Raw genomic sequence first — 18641 nt, forward strand, 5'->3', positions numbered from 1 at the left:
GTTCCGAATTTTTAATATACTAATTATACAACTTAAAATAGGTAAGTATCAGTGTATCACTGCTTAAAATATTATTGTCTTATAATTTTACCATAATATATTATATTCAAATTTTAGAATAACTCTTTCAAAATTACAATTCAAATATATATGGAATGACCCCCTACTCCCTAGAAGGTTGTTTTTTTTTGAATCCACTCCCAAGAAGGTTATTTAACGTGTAGTATATTCACATTTATGGCGAAAACGATTATATGTAGTCCAATATGATTTTTAAATCTATGTTTTTTAGTTGTAATGTTGCTCAATGCTAGCCTGAACTATTAAAAATCTTCAAAAAATAGTCGATAAATCCCTATGATTAATGATTAGACGGGAGAATCGAACCACGCATCTTATCCGATTCCTTTGTTTTCGATATTCCATTGGTAATTTTCTTGTTGGTAAGTTTTGATGTATTGTATGCCATTGGAATCTTTGAAAAAAGTTGATCCAAAACCTCGAAAAACAATTGTTGGAAGGTTATCTGAAACTATATATTATGAAATTTTATCATCCACACGAATAATGAAAGCATTGAATTCATATTTGTGATGTAGATATCTTATAGCAATTTTCGAAATATGGCTTTTAAATTTCATAATAGACGAAAACAAACAACTTGTCGACCGTGACTAATGAAACCCAGCCACATTTTCTTCTTGGCGTTGCCCCATTGGACATGCAACTTGAGAACAAACCTTATTTTTGGAGAGAACACTATAAAAGTAAGTGTTTCCTCTTGTAGCAAAAATATAAGAGGGGAAAAACTTGGTAAGAAACCATGCAAATTCAAATGAAGAAGCTCTGATTTGGGATAAGCTACAGAAGTTGCGGCCTACATTAGAAATGCCCCGGAGAGCGAACCTAAAGTCTTTAATGCAAACTGATGACAACTCAAGCAACATGGCTTACAAAGAGGTCGATGCAGCAAATCTCGACGCGAACGCTAGGCAAGAATTTATCAATAGGGCTATCAAGGTTCCCGAGGAAGACAACGAGAAGTTCTTGAAAAAGATTAGGCATCGAATGAATCAGTAACTTACTGCCACTCATCCTTGTTTACTCATTACGAAACGAAACGAAACGCCTGAATACATGGTTTTTCTTTACATTTTCTCAGAGTAGGGATTAACCTTCCCACCATAGAAGTCAGGTTCAAGAACTTAACTGTCGAGGCTGATGGCTTCATAGGTGACAGAGCACTTCCGACGCTGCCAAACACGGTTTGTAACTCTGCAGAGACAGCTTTGAGTTGCTTTGGAATCAAGCTGAGTAAACGAACAAAGTTGACAATATTAAAAGATGCTTCTGGGATCATAAAACCATCAAGGTATATCTGTTTCAACTTCTATGGATCAATTCTCGCATGATATATTACATTTAAAATAAAAAAAGATGTCTCCTTTAGAAAACAAAACAAGCATAGACAGTAATTTTAATACAATCTCTTAAAACACATTTTCAGGGAAAAAAATATATATATATCTGGAAGTGCTAGAAATGAAACCAAACATCCCCAGAATTTTCTGAATGTAAAAAGACATACGGTGACCAATTGTGATTTCCTCAATTATTATTCAGCTAACGAGAGAACATCCTAACGCAGTAGAGGATGTTGCGCCACACATAGCAGCGACACTTTTAAATTGACTACTTACAAGATGTTAGAACTTATTTATGATATACAATTTGATTGAGTTATCTCCATTAACTATTCAACGCTCACGGGTCTAACTTATGCGTGTGTTTTTTTTTCTTTATGGGCTCATTCAAAGGATTACCCTTCTATTAGGACCACCATCCAGTGGAAAAACAACCCTTTTGTTAGCTTTGGCAGGCAGGTTAAGTCCCAACTTAAAGGTCGGTTGTTTTGAAGTTATCAAAATTCAAGACTTTTAGGGGAATTCAATGAAAACTTTTAGATCCCTTGAGAAAAAAATAAATAAGAGATAAAAAATGAATCCCTTTCTTTTAACTATGTGGAATAGGCAAGAGGAGAAATCACTTACAACGGGCATGGACTCAAAGAATTTGTCCCTCAGAAGACATCCACATACGTCAGTCAGAACGATGTTCATGTCGCAGAAATGACCGTAGCAGAGATACTAGATTTCTCTGCCAGGTGCCAAGGGGTTGGATCTCGATGTGGTATTTATTTCTTTTTTACAAGCTACACGGAATTAGTCAACTATCATGTAACTAAAATGCACCAAGTACCTCATTGTTTTAACTCTCCGAGTATCTTTAGAACTCTTGGAGGAGATTGCAAGAAGGGAAAAAGAAGAAGGTATTATCCCAGACACGAAGGTTGACCTTTTTATGAAGGTAGAACAAGATGATTCAATGCCTTAGACAATAAATGTCATTGTTGTCGTCATCACATGAGTTTGACATTTATCTTTTTAAACTTTGTGGTGTTGTTTAATAAGGCAACTGCACTAGAAGGAGCTGAGAGCAGTCTTCTTACTGACTACACGCTCAAGGTAAGATGAGAAACAGTAGGCAACTTAAAGTAATTTAAAAAAAAATGACTTCTTACCGTTAACATCAACGATAAAAGAAAATTCTAAATGTACAGATACTGGGACTTGAACAATGTCGGGACACCATTGTTGGGAACCAAATGAGACGTGGGATTTCAGGAGGTCAAAAAAAGCGTCTGACAACAGGTTTTTACAATGCCTGCCTAGATGAATTAACAATGTAAAGAACTGTAAATGATAAATGAATATGTAAAGAAAGAAGCAGAAAATCAGAACAAGAAAATAAAAAAGTTCTTGAAACAACGATTAAGAATTATGCAGGTCTCACAGTGCTTGCTTCGCTGCAAACTATTATTTCCCAGTGAATATTCTTACCTTGATTGATGCAGGAGAGATGATTGTTGGACCATTCAAATCACTATTTATGGATGAAATAACAACAGGCCTAGACAGCTCAACAGCATTTCAGGTCATCAAATGTATGCAACAATTTGCGCACTTCACAGAGGCTACCATCTTGATGTCCCTCCTCCAACCAGCACAAGAAATATTTAACCTCTTCGACGACATAATCCTATTATCAGAAGGCCAGATCGCCTATCATGGCCCAAGAAAAGACGTACTTGAGTTCTTTGAGAGCTGTGGGTTCAAGTGTCCAGAGAGAAAGGGGATTGCAGAATTCCTACAAGAGGTAATCACAAGGCAATTGGTTAAGTTACCATCTACAATATGCAAGGAAACACAATACTTAAGTGGTCCAACTTATATATCATAAATCAAACATTGAACGGAGGGTAATAAAGGTTTAATTTAGAATTCAGTAATCGAAGAAAAATATCGTAAAAAAATCTAAGTGATAATGCAGGTAACATCAAGAAAAGACCAGGAGCAATACTGGGCAGACAAAAGCAAGCCATACAGCTACTTTCCAGTCGGCAAATTTGCAAAAATGTTCAATGATTTTCACACAGGAGTGGAGCTTCAAGATGAACTTTCAGGCCCTTGCGACAAGAACAAAAGCCACAAAGCAGCCCTGGTTCGTAAAAAGTATTCAGTCAGTAAAAGTGTTCTTCTCAAAGCCAACTTTGACAAGGAATGGCTTTTGATAAAAAGAAACTCCTTCTTCTATATCTTCAAGACTGTCCAAATTGTATTTGTCGCGATAGTTACATCAACCGTGTTCTTGAGGAGCAAATTACACACTCGGAATGAAGAGGACGCTGCTGTGTATGTTGGCGCACTAGCGTTTTGCATGATCAATAATGCATTCAATGGTTATGTAGAAATCTCACTCACCATGGAAAGACTTCCAGTGTTCTATAAGCATAGGGACCTACTTCTTCATCCACCTTGGGTTTTCACTCTGCCAACCTTTCTGCTCCGAATACCAATATCCATGTTAGAGTCTGTTGTATGGACGATCATAACATACTATACCATCGGATTTGCCCCAGAAGCAAGCAGGTAACCAGAAATATATTTTCGCACGTTCTTTCTGAGAGATTAAATGAGAGTTTTCCACAGAACTGGGATTAACTATTTATATTTGATCTCAAATGGTAAAAGAGCTTCCGAAAGACACAAACTTCAAGTGAAGCACATGTTGTTGAGACTATTTCACAGTTTAAAACATATAAAGAAACTCATGAATTTCACAATGTTGTAGAGAACAAAATCAGGTCAATTTGAACTTTATTAGCTTGATTGTTAGAATGGATAATCATATTATTGCATTTGGTAAGCAATTGATATAATAAGTTTATAAATGTGATATGATTCCAACCCTGATCTTCGAAGAACCTAATAAAGAATCGAACATAAGAATTGTGATGCAATTATTAGCAATTAGAGGGCTGCAAAAGTTGAGCTAAGTTAAAGATCACATATCAAGTATATTCTAACTGATTTTGTTACATAGGCTTAGTATGTAGTTTATTTTCTTTTATATATTATAGTTGGGTGGCCAATTCGCCAAGATAAAAGAGTTTTCTTGAACTTGTTTTGAGGTTGTTAGGACTGGCATATCTCATATCGACTAACACGGTATCACCAGGTATCGCATCAAAACACCTCTGACTATCTGACACTGAGCAAGACATTAAAGACAAACCTTAAAGAAATATAAACTTTGTTGTCTTTATACCCTTAATTTGTTTAGTCACTTCTCGTGAAAGGATATAGACGATGACCAAGAAGTAAATTATCATTTTCTCAGGTTTTTCAAGCAACTCCTGTGGGTATTTTTGATTCAACAAATGGCTTCAGGGTTGTTTAGGCTCATTGCAGGAGTATGCAGGACAATGATAATCTCAAAAACTGGCGGATCTCTAGCTCTTCTATTCGTGTTTCTGTTTGGCGGCTTTATTCTTCCTAAAGGTTTGTTCGATCACTTTACAACGTGATGAATTACGTATGTGAAAAGCTAGATTAAAATGCAGATAAATTCCAAACAAAAACCAAAAGCTTGTGTATATCACAATATTAATGTATGTTGAATTCTCTGTTGGGTTATCTTACATAAGATCTTACTTGAATCATAACACATGTTATAGCTTCTGATAAATTAATACATGTTCGTTGTCAAAGCTAATATCAAGTGCTTAATGTTGACCTATAAGTGGATGCAAAAGTTGATAGGCTGCTCCGTGCTCGTTAGGAAGTATAACTCTTTGGCTGCTGTCTTATAAAATTGCAAGGATCTATATCTTTAATTTGGAGGCTAAAGCCTAATTAACGGTAAGAGGACAAGACACAACTAAGACTTGCAAATGCTTTGTCGGACATGAAGTTAAAAATTTGGATTTGGACTACTGACAGGCAACACATAAAACTAGCAGTATAACACCTACTGACAGGCAACACATAAAACTAGCAGTATAACACCAAATCCAAGCTGATCACTCACTTGTTATTTACCTTCACACATAAGTTTCTTCTGCTTTTCTTTTTTCTTTTTATCACTGAGTTACGTTTTGGATACACATAAATAAACATCGACTGCAGATAATATTCCAATCTGGTGGAGGTGGGGTTATTGGATGTCTCCCTTGAGCTATGGATATAATGCAGTCACCGTGAATGAGATGTTTGCTTCAAGATGGATGAGCAAATTGGTATGAACGATGGTTACATTCCATTTTTTTTTATGATTGTATCATATCATATAATGTCAAGCATAAATCGATAACGCGAAGCATGTATATTTTTTTAACTATTTGGTCTCATTTACAGGCCTCAGACAATGCTACAAGATTAGGAGTGGCAGTGCTAAATAATTTTGACATATTCCCCGAAGAAAAATGGTATTGGATTGGCATAGCAGCCCTCTTGGGGTTCACGGTTCTCTTCAATGTATTATTCACTTACGCTCTCATGCACCTCAACCGTAAGTTTTACAACTCCAATTGTCATAAGTGTTCCTAGAATTCACGTCGCTATGACACCTAATGTCGCTCAGTATGACAGCCTTCCAAAATCAACAAGCTACAGTTTCCAAAGACCGGCCATTGACGATGGGAATGTACCAGGAAAATTACAAAACGCTAAAACTTGGACTTACAGAAATGAAAAAAGATTCATTCCCCCTACCTTCATCAGCTTTGAATAGAAATGATACAGGTATCAAATATTCAAAGGCTTCAGATATAGAATCGATTATTTGTCAAAAGTTTGATGCTCACTCAGATTTTTCAGATTTTTTTCACAAAGATATATCAATGCAAGGGATGAGCAACCAATCCAATGTCAATGGAAAAAATGAAAATGAAAATGAAAATATAAGCCTTGGTGACACAAGATGGAATGCAGCTCAGAGAGGAATGGTTCTCTCCTTTACACCTTTATCCATGTCCTTTGACAATGTAAACTACTTCGTGGAGATTCCCCCGGTAAGAACAAACATCTTTTCATTTGTTCGTGTATCGGCAAGTAAAGTATAGGGTCTGATACATCAAGCTTATCCATTTTCCACAGGAAATGAAAGAAAAAGGGGCAACTGGAGAGAAACTCCAATTACTTTGTGGATTAACTGGTGCATTTAGGCCAGGAGTTTTGACTGCATTAATGGGAGTAAGTGGAGCTGGAAAAACTACGTTAATGGATGTTCTAGCAGGAAGAAAAACACGGGGTTATATCGAAGGTGACATTAAAATATCTGGTTTCCCCCAAAAACCAGAAACTTTTGCCAGAATTTCAGGATACTGCGAGCAAAATGACATCCACTCACCTCAAGTGACAGTGCTTGAATCTTTGATCTTTTCAGCTTCTCTTCGGCTCCCTAAAGAAGTTAGCAAAGAAGAAAAAATGGCAAGAACTTTTCTTCTGTAAAACATAAATTTATTTAATTACTAAATCAAATACTAAGTGAAAAAATGTTGGCAGATCTTTGTAGCTGAAGTGATGCACCTGGTTGAACTGGATAATCTCGGGGAGGCCATGGTAGGAATTCAAGGAATTTCCGGATTGTCAACTGAACAAAGAAAGCGATTGACCATAGCGGTTGAACTTGTGGCCAATCCTTCCATCATATTCATGGATGAACCAACCACTGGTTTAGATGCACGAGCTGCAGCTATCATAATGAGAACTGTGAGAAACACGGTAGACACAGGAAGAACAGTTGTTTGTACAATACATCAACCTGCCATTGAGATCTTCGAAGCCTTTGACGAGGTAAAAATACAAATCATACAGCTTCCTCAAATGTCAGAGCAAATCTTCTATTTCTACCTCATTGTTACTCTAAAAAAAATTGCGTCATTATGCATCAGCTACTTCTACTGAAAAAAGGCGGCAAGATGACATATGCAGGACCATTAGGGCAAAACTCACAAAAAGTCATCGACTATTTCGAGGTACAACATACTCCAGAAATGTTTAATGCACTCATTAGGATAAGCAAATCAAACCTTCTATACAATCACAGGCAATTCCTGGAGTTCCGAAAATTGATGACAAATGTAATCCAGCCACTTGGATGCTCGATGTCAGCTCAGTTGCAACAGAACTCCGACTTGGTATTGATTTTGGCGAGCACTACAAAACAACAGCGTTGTACTCGTAAGTAAAGATAAACCTCCCGGGAGCTTTCCCCGTTCAAATTTTTACCCATTCTGATACATACTCGTCTTGTTTCCCAGGCAAAACAAGGCTCTAGTGAAACAGTTGAGCATTCCAAATCCCAGGGCCAAAGACTTGCACTTCCCTACCCAGTACCCTTTGTCCACATGGAACCAATTTCAAACCTGCTTATGGAAGCAAAAATGGTCTTATTGGAGAAACCCTGATTATAATCTTTCGAGATACTTCTTTACTTTGATTACTGCACTGATGTTTGGAACAATATTCTGGAGTGTAGGCGCTAAAAGGTATATATCTAGTTCAACAAATGTCTTCAAGAAAATACGGTAACAGAACTTGGCAGCCATATCTTAATTTTTGGTTTCTAATTTCATATTCTAGGGAAACTGACAGCGATATCATAACGGTTACTGGAGCCATGTACGTTTCGGTTCTTTTCATCGGAATCAATAACTGCGGTACCGTGCAGCCAGTAATAGCTACTGAGAGACCAGTGTTCTACAGGGAGAGAGCCGCGGGAATGTACTCAGCATTACCATATGCAATGGCACAGGTTATTTATTACCAGATCAGTGTTCGGGTTTATAATCAAGTCAGAATTTTCTGCTGAGGATGGGTCAAACTTCAAATCATTATTTCGGGAGGCAGCAGAAAGTTAAACTTGAAATCCCATCATGTGGGACAAGTTTATAACCAAAGTTAAGCTGTTAAATCTTTACTAACATTTTCGGTTACATGCAGGTCGTGACAGAAATACCTTACGTATTTGTCCAAACTTTTTATTACACACTTTTGGTGTACACTATGATGAGCTTCGAATGGAAAGCTGTTAAGTTCTTCTGGTTTTTCTTCGTGACCTTCTTCTCACTTCTCTACTACACATATTACGGAATGATGACGGTAGCTATCACACCTAACCTACAAGTGGCAGCAGTCTTTGCAACTTCCTTCTATTATCTTTTCAACTTGTTCTCCGGTTTCTTCATCCCCATGCCAGTAAGTTAACTTCATCGACATGCATTGATTTCTACTAATGGTATTCATAAAGTTCTAACCTTTTCCACCTTGAAAAATCACAGAGGATACCCAAGTGGTGGATTTGGTATTACTGGATCTGCCCAATGGCTTGGACAGTGTACGGATTGATTGTATCCCAGTATGGTGATGTGGAGGACACCATAGGCGTGTTGGGGGTGCCTATCAAACCAATGGTGAAAACGTACATCGAAAACCATTTTGGGTACAATCTAGACTTCATGGGAGTAGTTGCATTAATTTTGGTCGGTTTCACTTTTTTCTTTGCCTTCATGTATGCGTATTGCATCAAGACATTCAATTTCCAAAAAAGGTAGATAGAATAATCATGACGGGGGGAAAGGATCTGTAATATGGTTTCGCAAGCACTTATATATATTTCTGTGATTGTGTGAAAACTATTAAAAGGTTTCAGAGTTCATCAACATTGCAATGCGTGAGCTACCTATTTGAAGCTTTGATCCAACAAAAGTTTTTCCCGAAGCATGTTGCTAAGCTAGTAAGCTACCAACTAATCAAGAGTTTTCACCGGTAACATACACACTCAAATCCGACCAAAATATAGCAATTGTTTAAACAATCTGACAGACAAATCGAAGCAAAATAAATAATTATCAAGCACGAAATACCTCCGAAATCATCTTCATATTCAGCAAAATCCGTCCGCAGCTGTAATGGAGCGGAGCTTGAGCATCCATACGTATTTCGCAGTAATTCGCACGACGGCGTACAATATCTGGGCTAGTACCTTGGCCCATAAGTTATGGGCTTCAATCAACCTTGGCCCAACAGGCCTTCTTGGGCTCCCTGCAAGTAAATACTTAATTTTCAGACATGAATAATAATATTTGAAGCTGTCTTAATTTTCTTTAAAAAATATTGAATATTAGTTTCTTCATTTATTATGGGGAGAGTGTCTATTCTACATTAGTAATTTTCTTATTATATAATTATTTTAATGCATTAATTAATACTCAACCTGTTCGATTTCTAATTTTTTTAATTAATTGGTGTATCTTTATATATATAATTTTTTTTCTTATATATATATATATATATTTAAACAAATGATATGATAAATTAAAAATTAAAAATTAAACTCATGTTAATTTATTGTTGGCTAACCTGTGCAATTGCCTCACAACCTAACTTTTCCAGCACTTTACGTGGATGAAAAGCGACGGAGTATACAATGTGAAAAACGTTTTGCAAATAAATAAATATAACGTTTGTGTGTGCTTAAGGAACATGGAAATTGACCTCATTTTAATTATTTAAAAATAATTATATTTCATTACCGAGGTTTATTCAATGCACACCGAAAGATAGCAACTGTGGATTCTCGCGTTATACCAAAAATAATAATCATCATCTTTTTTATGATTTTATTTAATTATAATAACATTCTTAGAATTGTAAGTTTTTTGTGTAATATATATTGTCAAGCCAATAATGTTATAAATAATAAAAATATATAGTTTTAATTTGCCATCAATACAATCGATTGGCGGGGTCTAATCTAAACAGCCCCAACCACCAAATTAACATAATAGTAGTGTTTTGAATTGTGTTCCCAAAGTCTAAATTATAGGTACATTTACGGCAAGTAATTGTCATTTAGACGTGGAAACAAGATTTTAAAGTGCTAGTAATGACTGCTATATTTCAAAATTTTAAAGAATTATGATGTATATTTGCGTTTTCTAAAAGTAAAAAAAATTGTGTACTTTTGTATAAAATGAAATTTTAATTTAATTTAAAATACCATGACATATAAGATGGTAGTGATGCATTAATAAAATGAACACGTGTTTAATAATGTCTCAAACACTATTTAATTTGCGGCCGCGTGGTAATTGTTATATGCACTAAATTATTTTTTGGGTGGCATTTAGTTAAAAGATTTTCCATAACACCCATGGCTTTTGACTGCAGTTTATATTCGAGATTAGTTGCATTAATTTCTCATGAAAATTATATTATAAAACTCAATAACATTCAATCTCTCTGAGAGGAGATTTTATGTTCAATTTTTATGGGGTCTAACATACTATTAATTATGGATATGATATATTTTTTTTTACAATAGATATATAATTATGCAATTGAACCATTTATAAATTATATTATGTGAAGAAAATTTACAACTTAAATTGCTTGATTCCACTCTTATTCACGCTGAAAATCAAAGAGACTTATCACAAGTTCACAACATTAACCTGTCATGAGTTTTTTTTTTTTTTTTCATTAATGATATTTGTGTATTGGTTGTATTAATTGACCAATTAAATTTTTTTTGGTTTGAGAATTTGTGGTGGTAACGTAATAGGAATACGAAGAAATCAAAATAACAAAAATGACCAAATACACACATTCCGTTTTCAAAAATATCGGAAAATTTGCCAAAAAATAAGATCAATTAATTATTCCTTATTTTGGTACGTATAGCATATTATTATTTCCCATTTTTCTTTACCTCTCGCTTTCAAATAAATTTTCACCAAGAAAGCACTAAAAATATGTACATTGGTTTCAACTCTTGAAAACCACAAAAAAACAATAAATTTTTGGCTCATCCACCCTCGTTGTGGGAGAGAGCCATGGTATATTTCCAAGAGAAAGGGACACCCCAGATCCCATGAATATTACATAATAAAATGCAATCTACAAAAGTAAAGTAATTGTTTTTTAAAATATTTTTCAATGAACAATAATTAATACGTGGGATATTTCCTAAATATTATTTTTATTTTTTTGTAAATAAAATATATAGAGAAAACACAATTTATAACGATGGATGATGCTATCTCCAGTAAAATCCAAAACTAACACATCCCTAATGATCCCCAAGAACCATACTTAAAATCTCCCACCAAACTCCAAATTAAATGTACAGTTGTTTGCTTTGTTTATTACAGCACAATCCAACCATACGGAAACCGACACAAATAAAATAATACAAATACATAAAAATTGATGTTTATTTCCTCAATATATATTATATATTCATATAAAATATAGAATAAAGTGAATGTTTCTTTTTCTTTTTTCTTTTTTAATGCAATAAAGTGAATATTTCTGAGTGTAATCAAAATCACATGCAAATTTCTAGTTTCTTGAATAATGAATGACACAGCTACATCTCCCCAAAAACAAAACATATAAGTCTAACCAAACACAGCGTAAATTAAACACTAATTAATTAAATAATTAATTAAAGAAATCAAATTAAGAAAGAAAAATCTTTTGATGAATCTGGTATAAATGCGAACTCCAAAGGACAAGTAGGAGAGAGGTAGAGAGGAAAGCGGTGCAGCAGATCCCATAAGAAGGAAGCCATTGTTGCCCATTTTTTTTCCTTCCCTTTCCCCTCTCTTCTCTCGCCTGGTTTCTCGTTACGTTGTCTCAAGAACACAGCACATCGGAAGAAAAGACTACACTTTTCGTGCTATCTGCCACCATGTTTTCATTAAATGGAAGCAGTTTACTGGTAATCCGAACCATTTTCTGGAAAATCTCTTTGCCTGTCTTGAATCGATCGTATGCATTTGTAATGATTTGTTTCGTATATTTCTGGCTTCTTTATCCTGAAATTGTTAGTTGCTTGTAGTTTTCTTTATCTTCATATTTGTTTTTTTTTTATCTGATCCTGGATTCGAAAAAAGCAGAACAACCCATTGCATGGATCTTGATCGAGGAAGTAACCACAAAGATTAAAAAAAACAAATCTTTTTTTTTTCTTCAGGAATTCCGTGTTCAGCTTGCTGATAGTTTTTTATTTGATCGAAGGCCCTTTTTATTTCTCGAATCTAACTATTATTGGTGTATGTTTTTTTTTAATTATGTGCAGAATAATTCGATTTCCGGGTTGTACCTGAGCTCGACAAAGTCCACACATAGAAGGGTCGCGGCAACTCCGGTATTGGTGGCTGCCGCTAGCTCAAATGGCAGACCAGGTGATCGAAACGCCACCGTTTTGATGGAGAACACGCTCAAGGAGATGAGGGAAAATGCTTCCTCGTCTCCAACACCATCACCTGTGATTGAAGAAGAATCTAAATCCACCGTCGGTGGTGGTGTGGAGGACGTGTATGGTGAGGATAGCGCCACCGAGTATCAGTTCATCACCCCCTGGACTGTCACTGTTGCCAGGTTATAAAAGATCTATTTTATCGTTTTTCTTGATGTTGCCTGTTATTATTTTGTTTTGCCGGGAGTTTAGATGATTACTATGTTTTGTTACGAGTTTATTGCCTCTATTTTTTTTTCTTATTGATAAATCTACGTGCATGTTAATAAAGATGGTAAATTTAATTATTTTTGTAGAGGTCAGGGCATGGTCCAGGGAGGCCCTGTGTCCCAATTTTCTGATTTTGTCCCCCATTTTTCTCTTCGGTTTAGAACAGGGGGATTGCATTCCTTATGGTCATCTATTTGTGTCTTATGTGCTTGATAATTATGTGATTTAGTTGTTTGTAGGCCAGTGCGGGACGTGGAAGGTTTAAGTTCCATATTTTCTAGTTATAATATAATATAATTACTTTTCTGCAATCACTATCCTCATTTGATGAACTTTATTGTTTTAATACGTTCTACGAAACAACAAGATCAGCTACATAAATCTGGTTTATGATTAATAATGAAGTGTTCATAAAATATGCCACAGGAATTTGATAACTATAGTTATACAAGTGTGAAGATGAGGGTATTTGTGTTTCATTTAATTATTTGCTGAGAACTTTGGTCTGAGTCTCTGCATTTTCCAGTATCAACTATAGCAAGCTTTTTATATCTTCTTTTTCATGTTGCAGTGGGTATCCATTGTTGCGCGATCCTCGCTACAACAAAGGCCTTGCCTTCACTGAAAAAGAGAGGGATGCTCACTTTTTACGTGGTCTTCTTCCTCCGGTGCCTATTACCCAAGATCTTCAGGTTCATTGTCTGAGAAACTCCATCCTTCTTGATTTCTTTTCACTAGCCCTGAAATAAGCTTAGAATAGTTTTGTGCCATTCTGTCAAGTAGGTTAAAAAAATGATGCACAATATGCGCCAGTATCAAGTTCCGCTTCAAAGGTACATGGCTATGATGGATCTCCAGGTAATTATGCAGTTTCTTTTGCCGTATTTCTTAGTTTTACTTCATTATGAAATCCAACTTTTGTTCTTTTTAACATTGATGGCTATGAATAGGTAAGTAGGTTTTCTCATTTCAGGGAAGAAATGAAAGATTATTCAACTTCATTCTGTAATCTATAAACTTGTGTTCTTTTTAATGTTTGATGGCTATGACCAGGCAAGTAGTTTTTTCCTCATTTCAGGAAAGAAATGAAAGATTGTTCTACAAGCTTCTCATTGAAAATGTGGAGGAGCTACTCCCAGTTGTCTATACTCCTACCGTAGGTGAAGCATGCCAAAAATACGGGAGTATCTTCAGGCAACCCCAGGGTCTTTTCATCAGTTTGAAAGAAAAGTATGTTTGATCCCAGTGATTCAATGTTTTTACCGGATTGGTAGCTGAAAGCATCTCTTTTCACATGTTAAAACTGATTTTTGGTAGTATTTTCGCAGGGGTAGAATTCTTGAAGTTTTGAAAAATTGGCCTGAGAAGAAGATTCAAGTTATTGTGGTGACGGATGGTGAGCGGATTTTGGGGCTTGGTGACCTTGGCTGCCAGGTGAATGAATGTTTACTTTTAAATTTCTATTCCTGTTATTTTTTCATCACAAGTATATATCTAGATATGATATGGTTTGGTTTCTTTGATCTTATCATGTTACAGGGAATGGGAATACCTGTAGGAAAGCTTTCCTTGTATGCAGCTCTTGGAGGTATTCGTCCCTCTGCTGTAAGTATTAATGAGGCCGCTCTTGTCAGCTTGATATGATAAATGGCTTTAACTTCATTTTTGGTCATTTGAAATTGATTAATTTGAAACTCTTGGTATAATCCCCAAATTTAAATGTTTTATCCATCCCAGTGCTTGCCTGTGACCATTGATGTGGGGACCAACAATGAGCAGTTATTAAATGATGAATTTTATATCGGGCTTCGACAAAGACGAGCAACTGGGCAGGTTAATAATCCATTGCTGTGAATTATATGACCTTAGAGGCGATTAAAAGAATTTGTCAATTAAAAGCTCTCTGTCACCAGGAATATGCAGAGCTTCTGCATGAGTTTATGTCAGCAGTCAAACAGAATTATGGGGAAAAAGTCCTTATTCAGGTTCTTCATTTTTCGACATAAAAAGTTGTGTTTTTTCCATATTTTTGTTTTGCCATTTCCCAACACAATCTGTACTCGCCTCACAGTTTGAAGATTTTGCAAATCACAATGCTTTTGATCTTCTTGCGAAGTACGGAACTACCCATCTTGTATTCAACGATGATATTCAGGTACCTAAATTTTTTTAAATATACATATTCAAGTATTTGGTCCCTCTTGTATTGTGCCATTAATAATTTTGACTCTGTTTCCTTTGTGGCAGGGAACGGCATCTGTTGTCCTTGCAGGACTCATGGCAGCTTTGAATTTAGTTGGGGGAACCTTGGCAGATCATAAATTTTTATTTCTTGGAGCTGGAGAGGTGCATTTTCATTAATTACAGTTTAAGGTTTTCTTGTTATTTTTAAATGTATAGTACATGGGGACTGAAGTTATATTTTATGTATATGCGTCTGTGTGTATTTGATTTGGATGCTGGATGCTAATATATTTTCCGAATTTCCTTGAATCCATTTTGCACTTTCGGCATTCGAGTTCATGTGCATTTAAAGCCATCTTGAATGGCCAGATTTTTGTTCGATTAAGTGACTAACGGCTTCTTGTTCAAATAAATTTTAAATATTTGTTTATTCACATCCATGTATGATTTTCTTCTTATGTTAATATTGCAGGCTGGCACTGGTATTGCAGAACTCATAGCTCTTGAAATGTCGAAACAGGTTTAAGAATGATATTACCGTTTCCATCATTAGAATGACTTTGTTTGTTTTTCTTCTTTGCTCAAGTTCAAATGGCGAGAGTTTTTCTGAATCTTGTTGATTAGTTTACCGTTTCTATGTTATGCAGACTGGCGTTCCTTTGGAAGAGACTCGCAAGAGTATTTGGCTTGTGGATTCAAAGGTATGGAGAATAAGTTCTTTTATGGTACCTCGCTTCATGTTATATTGTTGAGCATCCGTGATTTTTCTTTATAGGGGTTGATTGTTAGGTCTCGCCTCGATTCGCTTCAACATTTTAAGAGGCCATGGGCGCACGAACATGAACCCGTCAATACTTTATTAGATGCTGTGAAGGTTTGAACTCTCTAGCTCTCTTTGTGCCTTTTTGTGTGTATGTTTACAAGCAGCAGCAGAAGGAATTGGTGTCACGATTGTGACTGAATCTAAAATCCTTTGTCAAATTGTAACAAAAAAACATTGTTTTTGGGAGGGAAATAGGGGTTGAAAATTACATTTTTTTCCTCTCGAAATGTACTATTAGCTCTGTTATACCACGTCTCACAACAGATTCTGCAACATGTGTTAATTGTTATATAAGATGAAGACTAAACATTGGGCTCTTCTAGCAACTTGAGGTTTTACCATTTTCTTAAAGTGAAGTTGAAAATGAAGGAATTACTATTAAGCTCATTCTTTAAAGCCTAGGATGTGTGGTCCTGGAACCTGACATACTCCCAGCAGAAAGTCTTAAGGTCTCGTATTTAATTTTTATGATATTAAATGTAAATTTTGCATTAGATCGTCTTATTATCCAAAAATTTATGTATCTGCCCCTGTTGCTGTTGTTTATGTACATGCATGAAAACGAGCATTTATGCATGAGCAACTATGTTGCAAAATGTGGTCTACTCACCTATCTCAGTTTTCAGGCCATCAAACCAACAGTGTTAATTGGATCATCTGGAGCAGGAAGAACCTTTACACAAGAAGTGATCGAGACAATGGCAACCTTGAACGAGGTTCGTCTCCCAATATAATATCTTTAATCACCATGAAGTGATTGTTCTCTCAACTTAACTTCAAATCCCATTCGTTTCACAATCAGAAACCTGTTATTCTTGCCCTCTCGAATCCAACTTCACAGTCTGAATGTACTGCAGAAGAAGCTTATAAATGGAGTCAGGTAACTTCACTATCTTTTTTGTTAATGCCCACTGATTCAACATGTATTTAATCTGTAACCAAACTTTTGTTATCACATGCATGTAATGTTTCCAGGGTCGAGCTGTTTTTGCTAGTGGGAGCCCATTTGCTCCCATTGAATATAATGGGAAAATTTACGCATCTGGCCAGGTCCGTTTTAATCATCTCTCCTCTTCGCTCTAATCATGCACCAGCATCTGGCCAGACACTAGAATGTTTCTGCTCTGAATTTGTCAAATTTGTATTTTTCAGGCAAATAATGCGTATATCTTTCCTGGATTTGGGCTCGGATTGATAATTTCTGGTGCCATACGAGTTCATGATGATATGCTGCTAGCTGCCTGTAAGTAACTTATGATAATATAAAGTTTCATGTAACCAGTGGAGGATCTGCTTGCCAACCTCAAATTAAGGGGGGAAAAAATCTCCGAACACTCCTTAATTTTGCACAGAAGTTTAGTGTCTCAATGACCAACTTTTTCGTGTGGCTCGAGTTATGGATTTAAACATCATGTTTTCCCCTGAAACAGCGGAAGCATTAGCAGCACAAGTCAGCCAAGAAAACCTGGATAATGGTCTTATATACCCACCTTTCTCAAATATAAGAAAGATTTCCGCCAAGATTGCAGCCAGTGTTGCAGCTAAAGCATATGAACTTGGTAACATCTTAACTCCTTAGTATAAAATTTGTCATAAATTGCATCTACATTCCTTTTAAGGTTAGATATTTTTTTTGAACTTTCAAAACCAAATCATTATTTGTTGGACAAAGTATACCCCAGTCAGTTTTCATTTATCATCGAAACTTTCTGAGGGATGCATGATGTCCATGTCACTAGTTTAATTTTGGCCTCTTATCCTCTTTTTAATTCCTACCACTTGTGTCTTCCCCTGTTTCCGTCATCATCATCTCCGGCATCTTTTGTAAAACCCGCGTCTGCACATTGGGTGCGACAACTGTGAAGGCAGTGGCGGAGGCGGAGGCCCATTCGGACAACCATCCCCCACCTTCTCGTTAATTTTGGAAATGAACTGAATATAGAATATGTAGAGTAAAATACAGTCCAGCTAAACTTTTATCGTTTCAGTTTCCCCCTTTGGCCCTTTCTAAGTCAGTTTTTAGGTTCCATGCTGTGAGGGGTCGTTTTAATTTGGTAAAAAGAGCACATGGGTTTCTATATTGGGGCCAAACTTCAAAGGGCTGTCGTCTATGCATTTTAATCTGTAAAACATGCTCTGCACTCGAATGCGTGCCTAAAGTTTCTTGTTTTCTTTTGCTCGAAGGTTTGGCAACCCGCCTACCGCAACCAGAAAACCTCGTAGCATATGCAGAAAGCTGTATGTACAGCCCCAACTACCGTAACTACCGCTAAACCATAGCAAGATAATGATACTGCATAGCATCAGTCGCAATTTTTTTGTGCCATTCACCATTTTGCCAATGTTGCCAATGTGTTCCAATTGTTGTATTCATACTAGGGGTACATGCACCTGCGAGTAACGTGTAAGCGTGAACTGTTTTGTAGTAGCGGACTGAAACAAAATAAGACCAGGAATTTGTGTAGTCGAAAACGTGACATGTGTTGTCTTAAATTTGTGTTAAATTTTGTTCGAGTAAATCTAGAAATGGCAAACCTTGTGTAAACAAAATTGATTCATGCTAACACCAAATTTCGGCCCAAATATTTGTTCAATTGACAATTTGAATTTATTTTTCTGATTTTTTTTTTTAAAAAACCGTCTGTTCAAATATTTGTTTATATGAATAAATGGGAAGATTTGGGAAAAAGGGATAAATTTGACCGATGTATTGAAATACACTGTGAGGCTCAAAATATTTTTTAAAAAAATTTGA

At 35.9% G+C, this 18641-nt stretch overlaps 2 protein-coding genes and 1 long non-coding RNA gene across 4 annotated transcripts; 2 read left to right on the forward strand and 1 right to left on the reverse strand.

Moving 5' to 3' along the window:
* Positions 1 to 719: 719 nt before the first annotated feature.
* On the forward strand, positions 720 to 9060 carry LOC140881456 (ABC transporter G family member 29-like). Of its 2 annotated transcripts, XM_073286794.1 has the most exons (22): positions 720 to 1076; positions 1163 to 1372; positions 1818 to 1902; positions 2031 to 2190; positions 2291 to 2367; positions 2472 to 2525; positions 2621 to 2711; positions 2915 to 3216; positions 3391 to 3989; positions 4741 to 4901; positions 5529 to 5638; positions 5757 to 5910; positions 5991 to 6143; positions 6219 to 6412; positions 6498 to 6830; positions 6906 to 7196; positions 7295 to 7378; positions 7450 to 7583; positions 7664 to 7891; positions 7986 to 8157; positions 8346 to 8600; positions 8684 to 9060. In XM_073286794.1, the coding sequence occupies exons 1-22, from the start codon at positions 889 to 891 to the stop codon at positions 8954 to 8956; spliced, it is 4308 nt and encodes a 1435-aa protein (XP_073142895.1). In that variant the 5' UTR covers positions 720 to 888; the 3' UTR covers positions 8957 to 9060. The 2 variants fall into 2 exon arrangements, with proteins under 2 accessions (XP_073142895.1, XP_073142887.1); XM_073286786.1 differs by having other exon boundaries at positions 5991 to 6412.
* On the reverse strand, positions 3069 to 9307 carry LOC140881465 (uncharacterized). The gene is made up of 7 exons (XR_012149961.1): positions 9269 to 9307; positions 7648 to 7768; positions 7433 to 7559; positions 7165 to 7303; positions 6930 to 7089; positions 6751 to 6845; positions 3069 to 3207 (listed from the first exon to the last, which is right to left on the reverse strand). It is a non-coding gene; the product is annotated as an uncharacterized lncRNA (long non-coding RNA).
* A 2609-nt stretch (positions 9308 to 11916) lies between these two features.
* LOC140875415 (NADP-dependent malic enzyme-like) lies at positions 11917 to 18469 on the forward strand. Its single transcript, XM_073279091.1, has 20 exons — positions 11917 to 12129; positions 12490 to 12791; positions 13451 to 13571; positions 13663 to 13737; positions 13958 to 14109; positions 14208 to 14313; positions 14419 to 14484; positions 14617 to 14712; positions 14793 to 14864; positions 14951 to 15034; positions 15127 to 15225; positions 15536 to 15583; positions 15711 to 15764; positions 15839 to 15937; positions 16513 to 16602; positions 16689 to 16766; positions 16862 to 16936; positions 17039 to 17129; positions 17317 to 17445; positions 18071 to 18469. The coding sequence occupies exons 1-20, from the start codon at positions 12100 to 12102 to the stop codon at positions 18157 to 18159; spliced, it is 1956 nt and encodes a 651-aa protein (XP_073135192.1). The 5' UTR covers positions 11917 to 12099; the 3' UTR covers positions 18160 to 18469.
* The last annotated feature ends 172 nt before the right edge of the window (positions 18470 to 18641 follow it).

This window comes from Henckelia pumila, chromosome 1 (genome assembly GCF_033568475.1).
Source record: "Henckelia pumila isolate YLH828 chromosome 1, ASM3356847v2, whole genome shotgun sequence".
NCBI classification, from domain to species: Eukaryota; Viridiplantae; Streptophyta; class Magnoliopsida; order Lamiales; family Gesneriaceae; genus Henckelia; species Henckelia pumila.